The sequence below is a fragment of the Erythrolamprus reginae genome, chromosome Z, assembly GCF_031021105.1.
Source record: "Erythrolamprus reginae isolate rEryReg1 chromosome Z, rEryReg1.hap1, whole genome shotgun sequence".
NCBI lineage: Eukaryota > Metazoa > Chordata > Lepidosauria > Squamata > Dipsadidae > Erythrolamprus > Erythrolamprus reginae.
Window position 1 is genome coordinate 120,017,675 of NC_091963.1, and position 22,163 is coordinate 120,039,837.

Below are 22,163 nucleotides of genomic sequence, written 5' to 3' on the forward strand. Positions count from 1 at the left end.
ATTCATTAAAAAAGGCATAATTGTGATATCATAATGCACACTCACTCTTTCATTTTTTAAATTTATTAATTTGTATTTTGCCGTATTTTTACAAATAATTCAAGGTTACAAGTATATCTAACACACCTTTCTATTTACATCACAATAACAACAACCCTTTTAGTATAAGAGACAATGGCTAACCAAAAGTCACCCAGATAACTTTGATGGTTAAGTGTTAAGGATTTGAACTTATGGTATCCCACTTTCTAGTTTGTTAACTCCTCACCATATTTATTCCTGACCAGTGAAGGGCTACCAAAAATTTTACTACCACACTGTGGGCGTGGCTTATACAGGACACCCTGCATTTTCTTTCAACATCTTGAAAGGGATGGGCTGCTACCCGGAGTGGGGTAACGCAGTGGGGTAGTGAAAATGGAGTTCCACCCCAGAGCACCCAATTTTCATGAAAGATGTTGAAAGAAAATGCAGGGTGTCCTGCATAAGCCACACCCACAGTGTGGTAGTAAAAAATTTTGGTAGCCCTTCATTGACCCCTGGTCCTGACATTGGGCACAATCGCATAAGGCAGAGAAGTTGTGTTCTGATATCATGGCCATAGTTCCCTCTAAGCTGAGCAGTGAGCAATTGCTCACTTAAAAATCATCATCAACTCAGAGTTTTCCAAACCTGCCCAGAAGCCGAGAGGGAAAGAGTGAGAGGGAAGGAGAGAGAGAGAGGAAGAGAGAGAAACAGATAGAAAAAAGAGAGGAAGGAAAAGAAAAAGAATGGGAGTAAGGAAGAGACAAAGAAAATCAAAATCTAGTTTGAAACTAGCTCAACTTACTTTAAGTGGCATTTTGATATTGATAGAGTTGCCCTATTATGAGCTCACTGTTATAGACACACAGTACAGTATTTTATTTTGAAATTGAGGCAAAACAGGGTGGGTTTTTTATTTGTTTGTTTGTTTGTTTGTTTGTTTGTTTATTATTTCTGTGCTGCCCAGTCCCGAAGGGACTGCCGCTCAGACATTATACTTTTCCGCCCACCCCCCAAAAAAATTAGAGGGAACACTGATCATGGCATGTTTTATCAGTTGTTGCCTTCTGACCACTCTTCAGGTGTCTATGACATAGAGATAACCAGTTACACCAGTAAATAAAACACCAGTTTATTAAAATATTACCTGCTGGTCCTCATTCTTTTTCTGTATATATAGATCATATCCACAGCACTGAGCTGTAAGTTACCTATCATTTTTATTTTCTAAGAAAGCTTATGGGACCAACCTGAGGCTCAGAGGCATTCTTAGAATTAAAGATGATGTTGAAGTGTTCCTCGTTTTAATTAAAAGAATGTTTTCAAGATGTAGAAAATTAGATGGGTCAGGAGATCTGACAGATACCGAGGGAAATACCTAGAAGCACATTGATATTTCTATGCAGTGGGCACATTACAAATTAAAACCTTATTTTCAATCAAGTGTGTGAATTACATCCTTAGTTAATAGGACCTAAAACTTTGATGCTCAGGAGAAAGTTGGGATGTGGGATAGTTACAGTTGTTGGAATGAATGTGTGGCCATATTTCTAAATCAGCCATAGAGTTATCGGTAGCTTTATTTCTGAGAAATTCTGCAAGCAACTATTTCCACAAGGATTATAGGCCAACCTGAGTTAATATTTAATGCCCCTCCAAAAATAATTAGCCAAAGGAACTCAGAAGCATTCCTTTTTTTCCTCCATTATCCCGTAGCTATCTGACACTGCTTAAACCAGGTGAGTCATTCAACATATAAGCTGGGGCTATTAAGCAGGAAGCGGAATAAAAGCTATATTAAGACAGAGTATTTAACAAAGTAAGCCTATGAGTAAGAGTTGAAATAATATATTGCAGGATGATATGTTCCCTTTCAGTTTTCAGGCCACTTCATAATCCATTCTGTTCCATTTGAACAGACATCACTCCTTACAGACCAACATGTTCAGACTACATTAAATTGTTTGGAGTATTCTTCCAGCTTCTTTTCTGTTTTTGCAGACCTTGGGGTTTTTCCAAGCTTCCCTTTCATGCAGTCTGAGCGTGGATTTGGAAGGAATAATAGATTTTATTAGATCATATAGAAAACGCACCTGGTGCCCGCATGCATGTATGTGAATTGAGATGGAAGACTCAGAGGATGAGTAGAGATTGGCAAACTGAGATACTTTCCCAGAACTTTCTTATCCATCATTTATTAATGGCAACATCAAGTGATGACTTGCATGTCTGAATGAGCAATAAGATTAGAAATTCTGACTCATCTCTGTTGCTTCACAGTGAATCCATTTGCACATGCAGCCATGAATGACTGAGTAGCTGAACTAATAAGAAATCTTTTTGAAGTGGCAAATGTGCACAGCCTCTCTTTATTTCTGAGTGCAGGCTCCATCACACCAGTGCCATTCAAGATACGTTGCACTAATGTTCTCATCATCCTCAGCCATTAAGACCCTGAGCCAACATATACATGTTATATGCATGTTAACAAGCAGGAAGAGGGAGATTGTGATCCCGTTATATAGAGCGCTGGTGAGACCACATTTGGAGTACTGTGTTCAGTTCTGGAGACCTCACCTACAAAAAGATATTGACAAAATTGAACGGGTCCAAAGACGGGCTACAAGAATGGTGGAAGGTCTTCAGCATAAAACGTATCAGGAAAGACTTAATGAACTCAATCTGTATAGTCTGGAGGACAGAAGGAAAAGGGGGGACATGATCGAAACGTTTAAATATGTTAAAGGGTTAAATAAGGTTCAGGAGGCAAGTGTTTTTAATAGGAAAGTGAACACAAGAACAAGGAGACACAATCTGAACTTAGTTGGGGGAAAGATCAAAAGCAACGTGAGGAAATATTATTTCACTGAAAGAGTAGTAGATCCTTGGAACAAACTTCCAGCAGACATGGTAGATAAATCCACAGTAACTGAATTTAAACATGCCTGGGATAAACATATATCCATTGTAAGATAAAATACAGGAAATAGTATAAGGGCAGACTAGATGGACCATGAGGTCTTTTTCTGCGTCAGTCTTCTATGTTTCTATGTTTTTTGTTAAAATGTTTGCTTCATTTCACAGTTATAGAATTGCAAGCCCTTGTTTATATTTGCAGTTTGTACATGTTAACTGCAATATCTTTTCCTCTTTTCCAAATACAGAGAAGATGGTTTTACTCAATAGCCATGATAGCATACTAAAGTCTGAGCCTTGAACTTGGTTCAAATCCCCATTCAGCTGTGAAAATCCCTGGGTGGCTTTGTGGCATTCCCTTGACTTATAACCTACTTTACAAGGAAAAACAATTGTATGCAGGGAGACAGGTAGCCTGAGCTTCACAAGAAAAGGCTAGATAAACATGAAATACCCTGGGGCCTAAATATAGGATCCAGTGCAATACCTCAGGCTCTGCTCTATCTTTGTCAGGCAAACTGTAACACTTTCTGTGACTATTTGTCTCACAGCAGGCCAAATGTTTGGAGAGGAAAAGAAGAGGCGGGTTGGAATTGTGGGCTATGGACATCTAGGTAAGTAGCATTTCCTGACCATATTTGTCTTATCAGTCTTTCCATTCACTGAGTCTGCTAGTACTGTACAGTGTTTTTCAACCAGTGTGCTGTGAGACATGGTCAGGTGTGCCGTGGGGAAATTAAACATGAGTCCCCAAACTACAGCCCATGTGACGGTTACGGCCCATGGAGGCCATTTATCCAGCCCGCCGCCAGCCGCCTACATCTGAACATAAACATTCCCCTCACAATCCCTCCAGCTATCAGTGACAGGAAGAGTGGAGGCACAGGGAACGCTCGCTGACCAATCACCTTCTAGGATTCATCCCAACCACTAGCGATGAACCAATAGCAGGCCGCCTCTCATCCACACCCAGGAAGGTCCCTGCTCAGGATGCCGCGCACTTGTCATTGTGTGGTTGCGGTGAGTAGTTGAAGCTGCTATTCCTCCCCGTGGTCCTGATTTCTAATCCTGGTCAGGACTAGAGGTAATGTTGCCACCACTAGATGAAGCCTCAGCCTCATCTGGTTATGTCTAAGTTATGCTATGGTTATGTTTCACCCTAAGTGAGTCTAAATACACTTAGAAACTATATTATTAACTATATGTATAATATGTACTGTGTTAAAGTGTCATTTTGTGTCATTTTGGTTGGTAGTGTGCCCCAGGATTTTGTAAATGTAAAAAATATGCCGCGGCTCAAAAAAGGTTGAAAATCACTGTGCTAGTAGACAAGCATCTTATTATGACCACCTACTTACAAAAGGATTGCCCAGTATTTCTGAAAACATGGGTGTCTTTTTATTTCAAAAGCAATTTTAACAAATCAGCGTGTTTTCTAAAACATTTGAATTGGGATTTGGGAAAGATACCTTGATTTCTTACAGGCATTCTGAATGGAATCTGGTTGGCCAATTTTTGCCAATCTCATAGGTACCATTTTTCCAGCAAACATAGCAGACAACTGCCCTTAATAGGGGAAAAGAGGCAGTGGGTGGATGATGGGGGAAAACAAGACTCCCTAGGGATGCCTCACATTTCTCACAGCTTCATAACCTATTGTCAGCAAGTGTCACTATCTGCCATTCCCCAGAGCGCTGCTAGATTTGGCCAAATGCTTTGGTTCTTCAGGGAAGAAGAGTGGGGGGGGGACAATTTACTGAGGACTTTGTAGAAGCTTAGGATATCTATGCTGACCCTTAAAAACTTCAACCTTTTGCAGTGGTATGAGGGAGTGTCACGCTGAATATTGACAGCCCCAGAGACATTCAGTAATTAAATAGTTAACTGTGTGTGTTTTATTAAGATCCTCCTTTCGGTTTACCCAACTTAGAAATATACCACCAAGCCACTAAATTACTATGGATTAAAGAATGGGTCAACCTTGAAAATCCTAGAATCCTAACAATAGAAGGCCACGATATAAATGAAGGATGGCACGCACATTTGTGGGAAAAAGAACATTCAAAACATTCTCAGTTTAAACAACACCAAATTCGGAATACACTATTGACACACTGGCGGAAAGTCAGGAAAAAACACTATAATGAAATACCCAGATGGCTATCCACTCTAGAAGCTCAAATTCATCCAAATAGCCAAGAACAAAAAATAACCTACGAAGTCCTATTAAACACTAAAGGAAGTCTTAAAACTAGAGAAAGACTTAAAGAGGAAGGCATAGTAATAGATTGGCTTCCATATTACCAAATTCAAAGCAGATATAAAAGGGACTTGGTAAAATTTGGAATATGTAATAAACTAAATGAAATAGACAAAATATTGACAGGATCTGACAAAAAATTTATAACCAAAATGTATATTTATCTATTAAACTATGAAAACATCGAAGAAATTGTTAAACCTAACATGATATCTTGGATGACTAACTTTGGATATGCAATTCAGCTAGAAGGCTGGGAAAAACTATGGTCAGTTAATTATAAGATGACTTTGTCAACACCATATAAAGAAAATCTTTATAAAATGTTCTTCCGATGGCATTATGCGCCAGCGCGCCTAGCCAAAATGAATGTAAATATTAGTAACAAATGTTGGAAGTGTAAAAAAGAAGTGGGAACATACTACCATATATGGTGGCAATGTAACGAAGCAAAAAAAATTTGGACTCAAATTAGGGCATGGATGGAAGAAATATTGGGCTATAAAATTGAAATAAAACCGGAAATGTATTTATTAGGCATAATTAGAGGTAAACATAGCAAAGAAAATTACTACTTAATAAATCACTTACTTACTGCTGCAAGATTAGCATATGCACAAGTCTGGAAACAAGATAAGATTCCAAACAAAGAAACGGTAATTAAAAAAATATTAGACTGCGCCAAATTTAGCAAATTAACATACGAAATTCAAAACCAACAAAATAAGGACTATTACAAAGTATGGGAAAAAAATTACAACTGGGTGGAAATTAAGAAAAAGGTATAGTAAATAGAATTGTTTTTAAAAAAAATCTTGTAAATATATCAAGTGTAAATGTTTAATGTTGTATTGTTTGATGTCTAAATGTTTGTAAGTCATATAAAATAATAAAAAATATATATATAAAAAAAAATATTAAGATCCTCCTATTATGATGTAATATCCTGCCACATCCAACATCACATCCTTCTTCTTCACTCTAAGATTCATTCTCTATTCTAACCTCCATCATGTAAGACGTATTTGTTATGTTGTCCATCGAGACATGTTTATTTTCTACTTTTATAATAAAAGAAATCTTGTTTTGAACAAATGACTGGGATTACATCTATCGCCTCCGCGGTGATTAAAGTTCTAACGGACTTTAATTATTTACAAACCGTGACAGGGAGGTGGTTAAAGGATATAATGTGTGCCTTAAATCTCTGCAAACGTTTGCCCCACCTATTCTGTGTTATCACATCACCTGCCCTATCACCTAGAGACCATATTAAGAACAGCTCAGCTCTTAGCTACTTCAAAAATTCCCATACGACTCATATTCTCATATTTTTTCAACCCCAGACTTTTTCTTAGGTCTTGATTTTGACCCGGAGCAAATGCCAAACTGTTCTTTCAGTTTTGATTAGTTTATGGTAACTGTCAGGATCGACTACCCTTCCCCCCCCCCGCTTCTGATTTTTTTTCATTGATTTTTGCTTTGGGCTAATAAAATAAGACTCTATCTTCTTGTACATGTGCTTTTTCCCCTAAGTACATAAGGTTTATTTTGCTGGATCAGAAAAAAGATTAATGTATTGCTCAGCATTCTGTTTCCAATGGTGGTCAAACAAATCTTTCCTGAAGCTCATAAAACACATCCATTGTACTAAGCTATAATGTGATTTGCTTGGTTTTGGCTTAGTGCTATATAAACCATGATTTATATTTGGGTGCACTATAGTTTACTCCATAAATCATGATTAGGCAAGTTATATCTTAACCTGACATGCGTGAACTCAACCAGCGCGTAAGAGTCCCCCAAGTCATTGGAGGTTCTAATCTAAACAAAGGAAATTATTAACATGGAGTCACTCCCGGAACAAAATCAATTGTGGCAATTATGCCAGAATTTTATGGGTGTATTTTTCTCCCACATCTGGAGTATAACGGATGCATGAGAGAGTTAAGTCCACAATGGTAATAATTAGTCTTTCATTTTCAAACTTCAGGCCAGTATCTGACAGAACGAATCCAGAATGAAGGCTTCCAGTATGGTTTGGAGCTGGCTTTTGTTTGGAACCGGGATGCCAGTAAGATGGAGGGCAGTGTACCAGTGGAGCTGAGGTTGGGGAGTTTGACAGATTTTTCACATTGGTGAGCAGACAAGCTCTTTCACAGTGAACAGAAGAAAAAAAATATTTATGACCTGTCAACATCTGCAGAGCGGGGCGGCATACAAATCTAAATAATAAATAAATAAATAAATAGATAGATAAATAAATAAATAAATAAATAAATAAATAAATAAATCCTTTGGATCATTGCAGCGTCCCTATGGTCAAAATATTGCAACCTAGGTGCTTGGCAAGTGCCTGGGTGCTTACATTTATAATGGTTGCAAAAATTTAGGGTTATATGATCACCATTTTCAACCTTTCCAGCGGACTTCCAATAAGCAAAGTTTGTAAGATAAGGACTACTTATATTGAATTGATAGCCACCTTCAGCCATAGAATAGAATAGAATAGAATAGAATAATTTTTTATTGGCCAAGTGTGATTCGACACACAAGGAATTTGTCTTGGCGCACATGCTCTCAGCGTACATAACAGAAAAAGATACATTTGTCAAGAATCATGTGGTACAACACATAATAATAATAATAATTATTATTATTATTATTATTATTATTATTATTATTATTATTATTTATTAGATTTGTATGCCACCCCTCTCCGAAGACTCGGGGATATATCACTAATGATTGTCATAGGGGCCAAATAAGCAATGAAGAAACAATCGATATTAATAAAAATCTTAGGATACAAGCAACAAGTTAGTCATACAGTCCTAAGTGGGAGGAAAAGGATGATAGGAATGATGAGAAAAACTAGTAGAAATAGAAGTGCAGATTTAGTAAAAAGTCTTGAGTAGTCTTCTCCAGTATAAAAAACAAATTCAGTACAAAAAGTAAGTGTATTTAGTGTGAGTGCTTCCCACCTATTTATCAGTCAGCAAAATGCTGTTATTAAGATGTTAGGCCCAAATTCAAGTCATCTCTCATCTCACTGAGTGATTTTGGAACAATCTTCATCTCTCAGCCCAGCGTATCTCAAAGGATTTTTGTTATGGAAAAAAATTGATGAGGCAATTCTATGAATGGAGCAAAGGTGCAATACTAACTAATTAATTATAATCATCATATACCATACTATATACTGTATGGATTATCTCTGTAGAAACTGAGATAAATTTTATTGAATAAACATGTCTAGGTAGACATGACTTCAATGGACAATTCACAACTTGGCCAGGGTTATTCTCAAAATCATTACATCTTTCTCATTGGAAAGACATGTTCTCTATTGGCATTCTTGCTAGGGAAAATTGATGACCTTCTTCTGGCATTCAAAGATATTTTTATTCAAACAGATACTTGGTTTTGTAAATAAACTGTTAGAACTACTGCAAACCTAGGCAGAATTGCCTCACGTTTATTTGTTCTGACTGACTGGGTTGATGTTTGACCCACCTTCCTTTAGGTTTTGATTGTTGTATTTTGTTTTGAACTTCACTTTTCTCAATTGCCTTGAAAAGTGAAATACAAACCTAATAAAGATGTAGTCAGTAGAAAATCCCACATTCAAACATTAGCATTTCTACGCAGGACCAGGGAGGATATTTGACAACAGCCCTGGAGTGGTGCTGTTGATCAAAATAGTTCAGTATTCCCCAACCTGAGAAATATTCTGTGATTAAACAAATCTTCTATGACTAAATGTGATGCCCTCAAGATGTTTAGACTTATGTTAATATCAACACCATCCTACTGAATGGGGAATAATGGTGAGTTGTAACTGAATACCTATGGGTCAATGAAACTGGGGGAGGCTGAACTTCAAGGCATATTGTGTGGATCTTATGGGATCTTATGGAAGAATACCATTATTTTTTGAGACTTAGTGCAGTAGTTAAAAAATGAAGGAGGAATGAATTGTTATCTAGGTACAATTCTGGTTTAGTCAAGTTTGTTATGTTTGTTGCTTCTTTCCAAAGCCGTCCTGATGTCATTGTTGAAGTGGCACATCCCTGCATTGTCCAAGATTATGGGGATTTCTTCCTTAAAGCTGCAGATTTTATGGTGAGGACTACAGCTGCCTACAAATAGAGGCAGACAGCATTAGCATATTATTTATTTCTTCCAAATATATAGTCGGGTAAAATGCATCTTTTAGTTTGATTAAATGAAAAAAATGTATCCATCTATATGGTATTATTGCTGTAAACATATCTGATGAAATATTATCTTCATTCTACTACCAGTATACCTTGCCTGTCTGCCTTTTTAATATTTTAGAATTGGGGTGGGTTCGAACTTAGCTCACCATTGGTTCGCTTCCTCCCGTGATGCGTGGCTGCAAATGTATTGTGTGCCATGTGGCCACGCACACATGCACATGTGCAATGCAAAAAACTCAGCTTCTGCACATGCTCAGAAGCAAAAAATAAGCAGCCATGGGCCAGCACTGACAGAGCCAACTCTGTAACATCATCACCAGTTTACCAACAGTTCTATAGAACCAGTTAGAACCGGTAGGAACCCACCTGTGCTTTAGAATATCTTCCACCAAGCAAATGCACTCCAGATGTATTAGAATTCCAGCCAACCTAGCCAGCTTCTTCCCCAATTGTTGGGTTTATAATCTCTATAATTCCCAACTAGCACAGAAGGTGCTCATTTGGATATTTGCAATTGCATCACATCTGGAGAGGCCAGTTCAAGGACTTGGTTTACTTAAAAACAATGGTATCAAATGGTGTCAAATTTCTTTCTGCCTAGTCAAAGATAAATATTGAGGGAGGTATTTTTCACTTCAGTGTATACCTGTAGGCATTTTGAAGGAATCAATTTATTAAGTGAATATTCAGCTAGCAGTTAAAAGACTATGTTTACACATTATTTAGTTAGTTAGTCAAACATGTACAAGATAACAGGTGTAAGTATAAATATGGACATGAACACATGAAATGAGTACAAATAAACAGGGACAGTAGGACAGGGATGGTAGGCACACTGGTATGCTTATGCGTGCCCTCTTATAGACCTTACTTATTTAATGTATCTTCACCCAGCCTCAACCAACAGAGCATTTTGCTCCAAATGTGATATGCAAAACATTCTTAAACCATGGTTTCTAGGAGGAATAGAGAACTTTTGTGTGATCAGAGATCATTCAATGTTTTGGAAGGGATCAAGGATCATGGAGTGTGAAACAATAATGCAAATTGTGCATGACTATATCAGGTACATAGGCACGTACAGGATTTCCTATTTGTTCTGGTGTTTTGAAAGAAAGTTTTATATTTTTTCTGTTCTGTAGTTTATGTTAAGCTTATTTTTAAAGACTTGTGGTAATGTTTTCTTTGGTAGAAAAATTATGCCATTAAATTTTGACAAATGTTTGAGACAACATTTGGAGTCCCAGTAAGGGTGAACATGAATTTGGATGAAATAATATGGTAAGTCTAAATTAACATTTCCAAACATGGCATTTTCCAGATATGTAATCTGACTCCCATGATTTACTTGTAAGCATGGCCATTACTAGAAATCTTGGAGTTAAAATCTGCATATTTGGAATGTCAGCTCGTGAAAGGCTAGTCTAAATGAAATAAATCACACTATCACTTAGTATGTTATGTGTACTCGGTCTGTATCCTTCTCTTTTGTCTTACCAAATTAAATTATTCTGCACTCAATAAATGGAGAGAACTAGTAAAAATATTGTCCTGAAGCACTCCTCTCCCAGACTCTGTACCATCAATAGTGCAAATACCTCCATGTCCTCTAGGTCGGGTCACCAACAGCCCTAGCAGATGTGAATACTGATCTTAGATTACGTGAAATGGCAAAAAAGACTGGACACACTCTCTACATCCCCAGTGGGGCTCTATGGGGTGGTCAAGACATTCAAAGATTGGATGATGCAGGGATGCTCCAGGTAAGTGCCTAAAGAGAATTGGGGTAAGATGTTGGATAACCATCCAACCAAATCTTCCAGAATTGCCAGTCTGGAAAGGAACTGCAGTTATTGCAATTGAAATCTTGGAGTTGAACCCTAGGTCCAGATAGGAAACCTTAATGTCATAGAAAAAGGACATAAATATTTGAAGAATTACTGACATCAAATGCAGCTGTGGAAAACACTAGTTTAAAATACTGGAAAACTTTCAACGAAGCAATGTACACCTCACAGGAAAAAAAAACCCCTTAATGTAAAAGGCACATTCTTATGCAGAAGTGGAAATCTTTGCACTGGGATTCTACTATTTAAAAGGCTAAAAGAAAGGGATATTTAAGGTTTTGTGACTTCTGGCAGACTCTATTTTGTCTTTTCTAGGCATTAACAGTCACCATGACAAAACACCCAGACAGCTTCCGGCTGGGTGGGTCTCTTGGAGAGCTTGCAAAGGGAGCCCAGAAGGAAAGAATGGTGCTGTACAATGGCCCTGTGCGGAGTCTGTGTGCCCTGGCCCCCAACAATGTCAACACAATGGCAGCAGCTTGCATTGCTGCTCCAAGTCTGGGCTTCGATGGTGTGAAAGGTTGCCTGGTAGCAGATCCCAAGTAAGTCTTTAGCTAAAGGGTAAGCAACTTGATACCAGGTGAATCCCTCTCTTAGTGTCTAATGCACATCTTGCATGTTTGGTTATAATAATAATAATAATAATAATAATAATAATAATAATAATAATAACAACAACAACAACAACAACAACAACAACAACAGACTTAGAGGTCAACAACAACAACAACAACAACAGATTTGGAGCTCTTCTAGTCCAACCCCCTGCTTAGGCAGGAAACCCTACACTACTTCAGACAGGTTCGCCAACATCTTCTTAAAAACTTCCAGTGTTGGAGCGTTCACAACTTCTGGAGGCAAGCTGTTCCACTGATTAATTGTGCTGTCAGGAAATTTCTCCTTTTTAGTTCTAAGTTGCTTCTCTCCTTGTTCAGCTTCCACCCATTGCTTCTTATCCTACCCTCAGGTAGTTTGGAGAATAGGTTGACTCCTTCTTTGTGGCAACCCGAGATATTGGAACACTGCTATCATGTCTCCCCTGGTCCTTCTTTTCATAAAATAGCCATGCCCAGTTCTTGCAACCGTTCTTCATGTTTTAGCCTCTTACAAAGTGGTGATCAGGTTGACAAGACGGGCTTACAATGTCAGTCTAATTGCATCTGCGGAATCCCACCCAGCCGCCCTGTTTAGGTGACCCGCTCCTTCCTTAACCAAAGGGGAGTTGGGGAACCCTTGCCGGGTAGTGCTGAGGCATTTAACAAGTTTTTTGCAGATAAAATTGCTCAAATCCAGACTGGTCTTGACTCCAATTGGAATGCAGAGTTGGTTGACAATGAGTCAGTCAAGGTGACAGGGGCCCATCTTAGTCCATCTGTTTGGAGTGAGTTTGACCTGGTGACACCTGATGAAGTCGGCAAGGCCATTGGAGCTGTGAGTTCTGCCACCTGCTTGTTGAACCCGTGTCCCTCCTGGCTGGTCTCGGCCAGCAGGGATGTGACATGGAGCTGGGTCCAGATTACCAATGCTTCTCTGAGGGAGGGGTCCTTCCCGGCTCCCTATAAGGACACACTTGTGTGCCCCCTCCTCAAGCTTTTCTTGGACCCAGCCATATTTAACTGTCTGCAACCAGTTGTAGCCCAATTTGGACCGGGAGTCATTGCTCAGTCACTCATGCCCTCATCATCTCAAGGTTCTACTACTGTAACGCTCTCTACATGGGGCTACCTTTGAAGAGTGTTCGGAAACTTCAGATCGTGCAGAATGCAGCTGCGAGAGCAATCATGGGCTTCCCTAAGTATGCCCATGCTCTCGCAGCTGCATTCTGCATGATCTGAAGTTTCCGAACACTCTTCAAAGGTAGCCCCATGTAGAGAGCGTTACAGTAGTCGAGCCTCAAGGTGATGAGGGCATGAGTGACTGTGAGCAGTGACTCCTGGTCCAAATAGGGCCACAACTGGTGCACCAGGCGAACCTGGGCAAACGCCCTCCTTGCCACAGCTGAAAGATGTTTCTCTAATGTGAGCTGTGGATCGAGGAGGACGCCCAAGTTGCGGACCCTCTCTGAGGGGGTCAATGACTCCCCCCCAGGGTGATGAACGGACAGATAGAATTGTCCTTGTGAGGCAAAACCCACAGCCACTCCGTCTTATCAGGGTTGAGTTTGAGACTGTTGACACCCATCCAGACCCCAACAGCCTCCAGGCACCGGCACATCGCTTCCACTGCTTCGCTGATAATAATAATAATAATAATAATAATAATAATAATAATACAAGTCCAATAAAATAAATAAAATAAATAAATAATACTCCACTACATACATCCCTCCATGTAAATGTAGTTCTATTGAGCACTATGCATTGAGTCCGGCTGGTTAGGCAGTTTTGAATCCATCTGTTGGTGTTGCTGCCCATCCCACATTTTTCTACTTTATTTAGTAATAGATTATGGTCTACTTTATCAAAAGCCTTACTGACGTCCAAGTAAACCACATCGACAGCATTCCCCCGTGTCCACTAATGTTGTCACTTTGTCAAAGAATGCTATAAGATTAGTCTGGCATGATCTGTTTTTGACAAACCCATGTTGGCTTTTGGTTATTACTTTGTTTATTTCTAGATGTAAGAAATGATCTTGACTTTTTATTTGGGTTTCTTTGTTGTTGTAAAAAAAGTTTTTTCCAGTCTTTTAAAATTTAAATTACAAACCTGCATGTCTTATCTTTATTTCTCCTGTTTCCCAAATAGGGCCTGCAGGCATTCTCAGAAAAAAGAAATAGAAAAAAAGGGGCAGATTTATTGGGAGAATGCCAAGTAGAACTGGCAGCCCTATTTATCAGAAAAGTCAAGATAATTTCCACTATAGTCATAAAAAGGAATAGCTTTGATCACCATGTAGAAGTAACCATCTTATCTTTTTTAACATACCCTGTAGATACCCCTGATGCTATTTTTTTTAAGAAAACTCATATATCTAGAGAATATGACTACTAGTTGAGGGCTACAATTGGTGTTATATTCTTGATAAATACATATGTTGTGACTGGACACAAATATCATGGCAGCCATTTTCCTGCTCAAAACCGGATCTCAAAATGTGATAGGTGATATAAAAGAAATGTCTCTCAATCTTGGCAATTTTAAGATGGTGGACTTTTAATTTCCAAAATTTCCCAGGCAGTATGTTGGCTATTGAATTCTGAGAGTTGACATCCACACATCTGTATCTTTTTCTCTTATGTACACTGAGGGCATATGCACCAAGACAAATTCCTTGTGTGTCCAATCACACTTGGCCAATAAAGAATTCTATTCTATTCTATTTGTCAAATTAGAGAAACATTGGTACAAAGCATGTGCCAGCACACTCATGACTTTTGTGTCGTTTTTCTTCTAAACGTCTGGTCTAATTGAACATAATTTTATTTTGCAGCCTTCCCAACTATCATGTGGTGATGATTGAAGCAACAGGCCCAGGGGGCTTCTCGGTCAGCACCAGTCGTAAGAACCCAGCTGCTTGTGGGGCTGTCACAGGGTCAGCTACCTTTGCTGCTTTCTGGAGCAGCCTATTAGGTGAGGATGAAAACCTTCCCTTATCCAGAATCTATGAAAGTGTCATCTTCTAGATTGTCAGTTTGTTCCAATTCTGACTTTGATTTTAAAAGTACCTGTAATTCTTGATTGGAACTAACTTTCCCCAATCTATGCTGGATAGTCATTTCCTAAATCCCACCTAGCAGCATTCATCTCACTTCTGATGGGATTGCATGAATCAAAGTCCAGTGCTTCTAGAGGGCAACAGGTTGGGGAAGGCTAGTTGAATATTACCTTAATTTGTAACTTTGATAGATGTGCAGATGTGGCAATTTCAACATTACATTTGCAATTAAAAACTACTGCATATCATCAGCTAAATATGCTTTTCTACCCAAATCCTTAAGGGTATAGTATCCCTATCTATTTTTATATCAGATTACCTTGCTAGGTATTCTAAACTAGTTTTGTTATAGCAATGTGGTCACAGTTGCAGTAAGATCATTTGAGATCTTGAATAAAATAGACTAATAGGAATTTCCTTTTACTATTTATTTTAACAAGAAATAAACATCTTTGTTTTTTTAGAAAAAAGTTATAAAAGGTTTATTGGATTTTAACAAACTCCTGATCACCAGTAAGGATAGTTTAAAAATTAAGGTGAAAGAATAGAAAATAAGTCTTGGCATTCCCATGCCAGCTCAAGTTCTTATACCACGTCTTATTTCTTATTGGTTCTTTTCTTTCTTTCTTTCTTTCTTTCTTTCTTTCCTTCCTTCCTTCCTTCCTTCCTTCCTCCAGACTTCGGTTGTCAGTGAAGCGCCCGTTTTTGCACTGCTGGGATTCCCCTGCAGCATCGCAAAAACATGGAAGTCCGGAGGTTGTGTTTCCCATAGAGGGGAGCCTCAGGGGAATCACAGCAGCAAAAAAACAGGCACTTCGCTGACAACAGAAGTCCGGAGGCGGGGCATCCCAGTGGCGGCGGCTTGGGTTTGTAAGGTGAAAATAGTTTGGAAGAAAAGGCAAAAAAAATCTTAAACCCTGGGTTTGTATCTCGAAAAGTTTGTATGGCGAGGTGTTTGTAAGACAAGCTATCACTGTATTATGAATGGAACCTCATTGGATTCAATTCAATTACTTCAAGGTCATTGATGGTGGGGATAAAGGGAGATTTTCATGTAAGCCACTTTGAGACAGAATATTAATCTAAAAATAAATAATAAAATAATAAAAACTGAAAAGTAAAGGTTACAAACCTATTTGGGCAAAGATCCCCCTGAATTTGGTCATATTTCCCCATATATTTGGGATGGATTCTAGCAGCAGTGACAAAAGGATGAAAGTTTTAAACTTTTCCCCCTAAAGCCATGTTATCCCTCCCCAAATCACAGCAGGTGAAATAGTTATGTGTACCTAATCAAAATGTCACTCTCCATAAAACTGAGATTTGTGGCTAGGAAATCAGGCTTCCTTTGCAACTTGTTGTGTGGAGAAATGAATCAGTTTTAAAAGAGATAAATAGATTCAGACTTTATTTAAAAGAAAGAGAGAGAGAGAGAATGGCAAAGGAGATTAAAAACAAAAAGCTGTTCAAGTTACATACAACATTTTAGAAGGATCTCCAATAGAAAAATAAGCAAGAAAAGGTAATGTTGTAAAGTAGTTCACAAATTACTTTTTCTTAATATAGAAGCAACTCTGCTGTAAAGAGGAGTTATTTGCATAAAACATACAAGGATTGAGACAATTGTAGAGAAGCAATAATCACCTGAGATAATAGTCTTAACTTCCCACATTGTTAAAATAAAAAAAAATTAATCTTAAAGAATATTTCTACTTAAACGTTTTATTTCCCCCCTTCCTTGGAATAACTTGATCATTGAAGTTAAAGTATAAGTGCTAGCTTCTGTGAGATTCTTTTTAAAATCAGAAACTAAAAAATTCTTCCCTTCTTGCCGTCTAACTTTTTATTCCATTTCTCAAGAGTTTGACCTTGTTTTTCAAAAGGGCCCAATTTCAATATTTTTAGGAAAGAGGAAATGGCTGAGGAAATTGATTTGTTTAAAAACTGAAGCAAACTTCTGTTTCAAACAATTACAGTAAAAGAGAATTGGCTAAAAATCAGTTTGCGAAATGCCATAGAAGCAGTAACCCAGGCTTTGAATGATCTGTTCTCTTTTCCTTCCTATAGTGTGCCAAGGGCATGGAGGCAGAGTCTACTTGTGCTGAGTTTATGAGACCTCTTCCTAAAGGGATTCACAGAGGATACCTGGGAGTAATTATAATGGAATGGGAAAACCAAGAAAGGTAGCAGTTCCTCATTAAAGGAAGCAAAAGAAACCCATTCACACATCTTGGATTGTTTCAGTTTGCCAGTCAAATAAATCATTTTTCTCCCATCTGAACACCTTGCAAGTGCACAGATTCCCCGTTATCAGCAGGATGATTGCTTAGAATTTTGAAGATGAAGGTCCACAGATCTGAAGCAACACTGAAATTGGGGAAAGCTGGTAAAATAACTGATAAGCTTTTGTCGATTTGCCTCAAAAACAGTACAGTATTTCCCAATATGGGATCTTCCAGATGTAGTGGGACTACATCTCCCATCATTCTTGCTCAGCATAGCTGTTGATTCGGTGCATTGCTAGGGGCTGTAGTACAATATTTCTAGTGAACACTAAATTGGAGAAGACTATCCTAAAGGTGGCTTTTGCTTTCCAAGCTGACAATGATTTTGATTCTATCAGCCTTCTGAGTTCCTTATATTGTCCACAAAAATAAAGCCAGTTTGATCTAGTGGTAAGCCACCAGGCAAGAAACCAGAAGACGTTGAGCTTTAGATAGATTTTAGGCATGACAGTGACTGTGGGTTAGTCACTTTCATTCAGCCCAACCTACATCACAGGTTTGTTGTTGCAGGGAAAATAGGAGGAGAAAGTAGCGTTATGTGTGTCTGCCGCCTTGAGTGATTTATAAAAATAATAAATGTGCTGGAATTCTTGCAATCCCGTCTCATTCTTTGCAATAAATCTTATTAAAGAGGCACTATGACAATTGAGCTTGGGAATATCATTTTTGCTTTTAGCTGGATGCTTAAAGATCTGACAATATGTTATTTGAGAGCAGATTGCATTATGCTTATCAGAGGGATGTCTCAAGGGACCTGTTCCTGAAATTCTGAGCGTTTCAGAATAGAGCAGAGCTACAAGTCCTGAAATCCAAGGGCCCCCATGTGGCCTTCCAAAGCCATGAATGCCTCCCAAAGTTGTTACCAAATTGTCATATTTAATATAATAGGTGGAAGAAATAATAAAACTGATTGGTAACAGGTAATTTAATTAATTATATTTGAATTTAGTTTACATAAACTAATAAAATATAATTTTATTCATTAGTAAACTTCTATGGTGAAAACATCACTGTTGCCTGGGAGGGGGATACCTAGGAGGGAGCTCTTTTCATGAACCTGTTAATGAGCCCACAAAAGTGGTACCTATTTACGCTTTTGAACTGCTAGGTGGGTAGGAACTGAAGTAAATGACGACAGTTTACCCAACAGCACTTGGGTTTCAAATGTGAGTTGCAAATTGTCCACCAAGCATCGTAACCACACAAAGCATCACTCTTCTTATTGATTAGTACAAAAAGTTAATTCACATGTAATTCTTACCTGACACTATTCATTACTTCAGGATACATACCAGTGGTGGGTCCAAATCAGATTTAAGAAAGGACATCCTGGTTAGAGAGGTGGAGAATGGCTCTTGTAAGTAGCAGTTGGTGATGCTTTACTGCAACACTAGAAATATGACCTATTGAACGCATGATGCCAGTTAAGAGAAGCACAAATAACAAAAGTTATTTATTGGCTAAGGCTTCAGAAACCAGGTTTAGGCTTGAAAGCTGGCTGAGTGACTTTGTACTAGTCCCCTCTCAACCCAACTCACCTCATAGAGTTGTTGTGGAGACAATAGGAGATTACTAGATATGTTCACCATCTTAAGTCATTTATAAAAACAATAACAGAGGAAAATATTTTTTTTAAAATCTATTTTCCCAAATATTTATACCCTTATACAGCAAGATTCCTTTACATTCTTTTATTAACATCTCCATTTAAATGGAATAATTATTAAATTCCATTTGATTCCATTTTTTAATTTGATGTAATTAGTATTTAACTTAAAGCTGTCATTCAGCTGAATAATTTTTATAAGAAAATCTGCCATTATGAGCTTCTTTGTTCCATCAATCCTAGGTGTGACCTGAAATATACAGAACTTAATTAGTACCCAACTTAAGCAATTTCACAGTCTTTAGGGCAGTAACTTTATTAAGTCAACCCGAAGGTCCTAATAGGCAAAATTTGGAGAGCTTTAGATCTCCTAAATTAGCTATTACATAGTGATAATGGTCATTTAATCTTATTATAGTACTCAGAATAGCACTGCTTGATGAAAAAATTAAAACACTTTGCTGTCTCTTAAGTTATGAGACATCCCACTTATTTCAAACATCAAAGGAGAATAATAGTGGCAGGGTGTCTGAAAAGATATTCAGTGTTACCCAATGTCCTTGAATGTGTGTGCATGTGTCTATATGTGTGTCTTTCTGTCCGTCCATCCATCCATCCATCTATTTAACTATCTATCTATCTGCAATGTCCTTATAAACACTCGGTGTCCATGGGAGTGCCCCTGATTGGCTAATGTCAAAGCTGATGGAGCGGGAGAATTGGAGCTCTACCATTGGCTGCCGCATTTGACATTCAGCTGTAAAAGAGCTGTCAGATGCGGAAAAACTTTTGCTGGCTGACAGGAGCTGTTAGATTAAAGTTGTTGCTTTTCCTGTTAAGCCTAGTAAAGGTTTCACATCATGGCTCGACTCAGTTATTTACCCACCAGTTCGCAGACAGAACACTATCTATCTATCTATCTATCTATCTATCTATCTATCTGGCTGAGTACTTGCTAGGATTTTCACATTTCTGAATTTTGGAATTTGCAACCTCAGCATAATTGAAGGATGCTAAGCTGGTAGGACCTTCTTTGTAGCGTGAATTAAGGTTTAGCTAGATGATATCATCTAGCTAAACCTTAATTCACGCTACAAAGAAGGTCCTACCAACTTAGCATCCTTCAATTATGCTGAGGTTGCAAATTCCAAAATTCAGAAATGTGAAAATCCTAGCAAGTACTCAGCTGACTTTGACTAAGCTCAGAAATTTTAGGTTTGACTAGGATGCTGAAAAGCACTCTAGAAATCAATGGGAACAAAATACTATGGCGTTGCCAAGAAAACTGCACTGGCCATCTCCAGATTCACTGTAGGTCTCAAAAGGGATATTTATGTACATAATTTATGGAAACTATTGTAAAGAATGAGTGCTTTTTCAGCATTTTAGCTTCAGGGGATATTTTTTTTATCTGTTTAGGGAAACTTTTAAAGAATGGATGCCTTTTCAGCATTTTACAGCATTGTATGAAATTAAGATAAAGGTAGAAACTCTTTTGGGTAGATAGGTATAGTTAGAATTTTGTCAGCATATCATAAATACAGACAAAATGGGTGATGGAAGCTCATTTATTCATAAAATGGCTGCCACAATGGCATAAAAACTATTAGTAGTACTCACAAAAACTTTATCTCGTTTTGCCTTCACAGTAAGTAGACACATTTCCAAGCAAATGTTGGACTGAAATTGTACCCACATTTTTTATTTTATGAGAATGTTTGCTGATGCCAGGGGCATTCTTGTAAATAAAGGTGATTGTAAAACCTGGCATTTAGCAGCATTTTCCTTTTTTATTTATTTGTGTTTTTTAAATTAAAAGATTAAGTGATAAGACCAGGTTGAGCTAGAAGCTATGCAGACCTCAAAAAAATGTGTCCTTGAACATATCTGTACTCATAGCACGCTGCTTATTCCTAGATTAAGAGCTATTGCCTTTTTTTTTTTTACCAGAGCCTGTCATTTATAGACAGAAATTCAACAATATAACATACCATAAAAAGTTACAATGGTAGGTTACTATACATCTAGAACATCTCTCACACTTTTGGACTATTGTAAATATATCCAGGATCTACACCAGTTACAGTATCTTCAAGTACAATTCAGCATGCTGGTTGCCACAGTTTAAAGCCTACACAATTTAGGACTTGTGTGTTGAAATGCTCAATGAAGTTTTGACAAACAAAACTGGTGGCTAATAGGAAAGAATTAGGAGAAGTTGAAATGAAACAATTTTTCAAGTTGATTAATTATTACCTTTACTCTTTATACTATCAATGGCCCCATTGACAATTTGGAACAATTTGGCTATGACTTGGCCAAAGAATGAGCAAGCAATTTGTATTTATTCTATTTGGATGCTTTAAAATTATTTGGAAAACCAAAGGCTGAACTAGATTCCTTATTAAAAAGCATAAAAGGGTTCAATAAAGATAGTGGAATGTGATTTAGTATTGACAAGTCTGCAACTATAGCTATAAAGGCAGGGAAAATTGTTGAAGATGAGGGAATATAACTTAACAATGAAGATTTGATAAAAACTAGAGCACCAAGAAGACATAAATATTTAATAATTTTGGAAGAATTTATTATTTTATTACAGAATCAAATCAAAACATGTACTTCAACCAAATATATCACATAAATTTGTAAAATGTTGAAATCAAAGCTAAATGATGGAAACAATATTAAAACAATACTGTATCTGGACCAGTTCCTGCTATTCAATATACAGCAATATAATTGATTGGACTGAGATGAAACTTGAGAACTTGATTCAGAAGACTAAAAATTTTTTAAAAACCAACCAACCCTTATGATAATATAGCATGCTTTGCACCCCGAAATTAATGATACTGATGAACTGTATTTGCCAAGAGATGAAGAGAGTAGAGGACTTCTGCAGGTCAAATAAACTGTGTTGAGGGGAAAAACGTGGATAGAATGATGATATCAAGAATCCTTGCATGAAGGAAATCAATCAAGGAAAGTTCTTGAAAATAACAAAGGTGAAGGCTGAATGTAGAAACAATTAAAAACTATTTGTTAATTAGAAGCATAAGTCAATATATAGCCAAAAAAGAGGAATATAAAAGAAAAAGCTTATTTAAAAAACCCACATGAAATTGATTATGATGAATATTAAAGAAAAAAAATTGAAGGCTTTATTTTAATGTCTCAGAAAGAAGCTTTGCTAACTTAATTGAATGAAGGTGAAAATTCTACATGTTACAAACAAAAAAACCTGACTTGGTTAGAGTTAAAAGGATAGTACAATTAACTATTTGATCAAAGGCTGCAGTAGAATGTCAAAAACTGATTACAAACATCATGGACAAGGTGCAA

General features: G+C 37.6%; 1 protein-coding gene across 1 annotated transcript; it reads left to right on the plus strand.

Moving 5' to 3' along the window:
• Positions 1 to 1,704: 1,704 nt before the first annotated feature.
• ASPDH (aspartate dehydrogenase domain containing) lies at positions 1,705 to 17,808 on the plus strand. Its single transcript, XM_070726446.1, has 8 exons — positions 1,705 to 1,763; positions 3,492 to 3,554; positions 7,194 to 7,338; positions 9,241 to 9,325; positions 11,037 to 11,186; positions 11,586 to 11,812; positions 14,703 to 14,842; positions 16,995 to 17,808. The coding sequence occupies exons 2-8, from the start codon at positions 3,500 to 3,502 to the stop codon at positions 17,030 to 17,032; spliced, it is 840 nt and encodes a 279-aa protein (XP_070582547.1). The 5' UTR covers positions 1,705 to 1,763; positions 3,492 to 3,499; the 3' UTR covers positions 17,033 to 17,808.
• Positions 17,809 to 22,163: the final 4,355 nt, after the last annotated feature.

Coding starts and splice junctions, on each gene's coding strand:
- ASPDH (XM_070726446.1), top strand. CDS start 3,500: ATGTTTGGAGAGGAAAAGAAGAGGCGGGTTGGAATTGTGGGCTATGGA. Junction 3,555..7,193: donor TGTGGGCTATGGACATCTAG/GTAAGTAGCATT, acceptor TTCAAACTTCAG/GCCAGTATCTGACAGAACGA. Junction 14,843..16,994: donor TTTCTGGAGCAGCCTATTAG/GTGAGGATGAAA, acceptor TCCTTCCTATAG/TGTGCCAAGGGCATGGAGGC.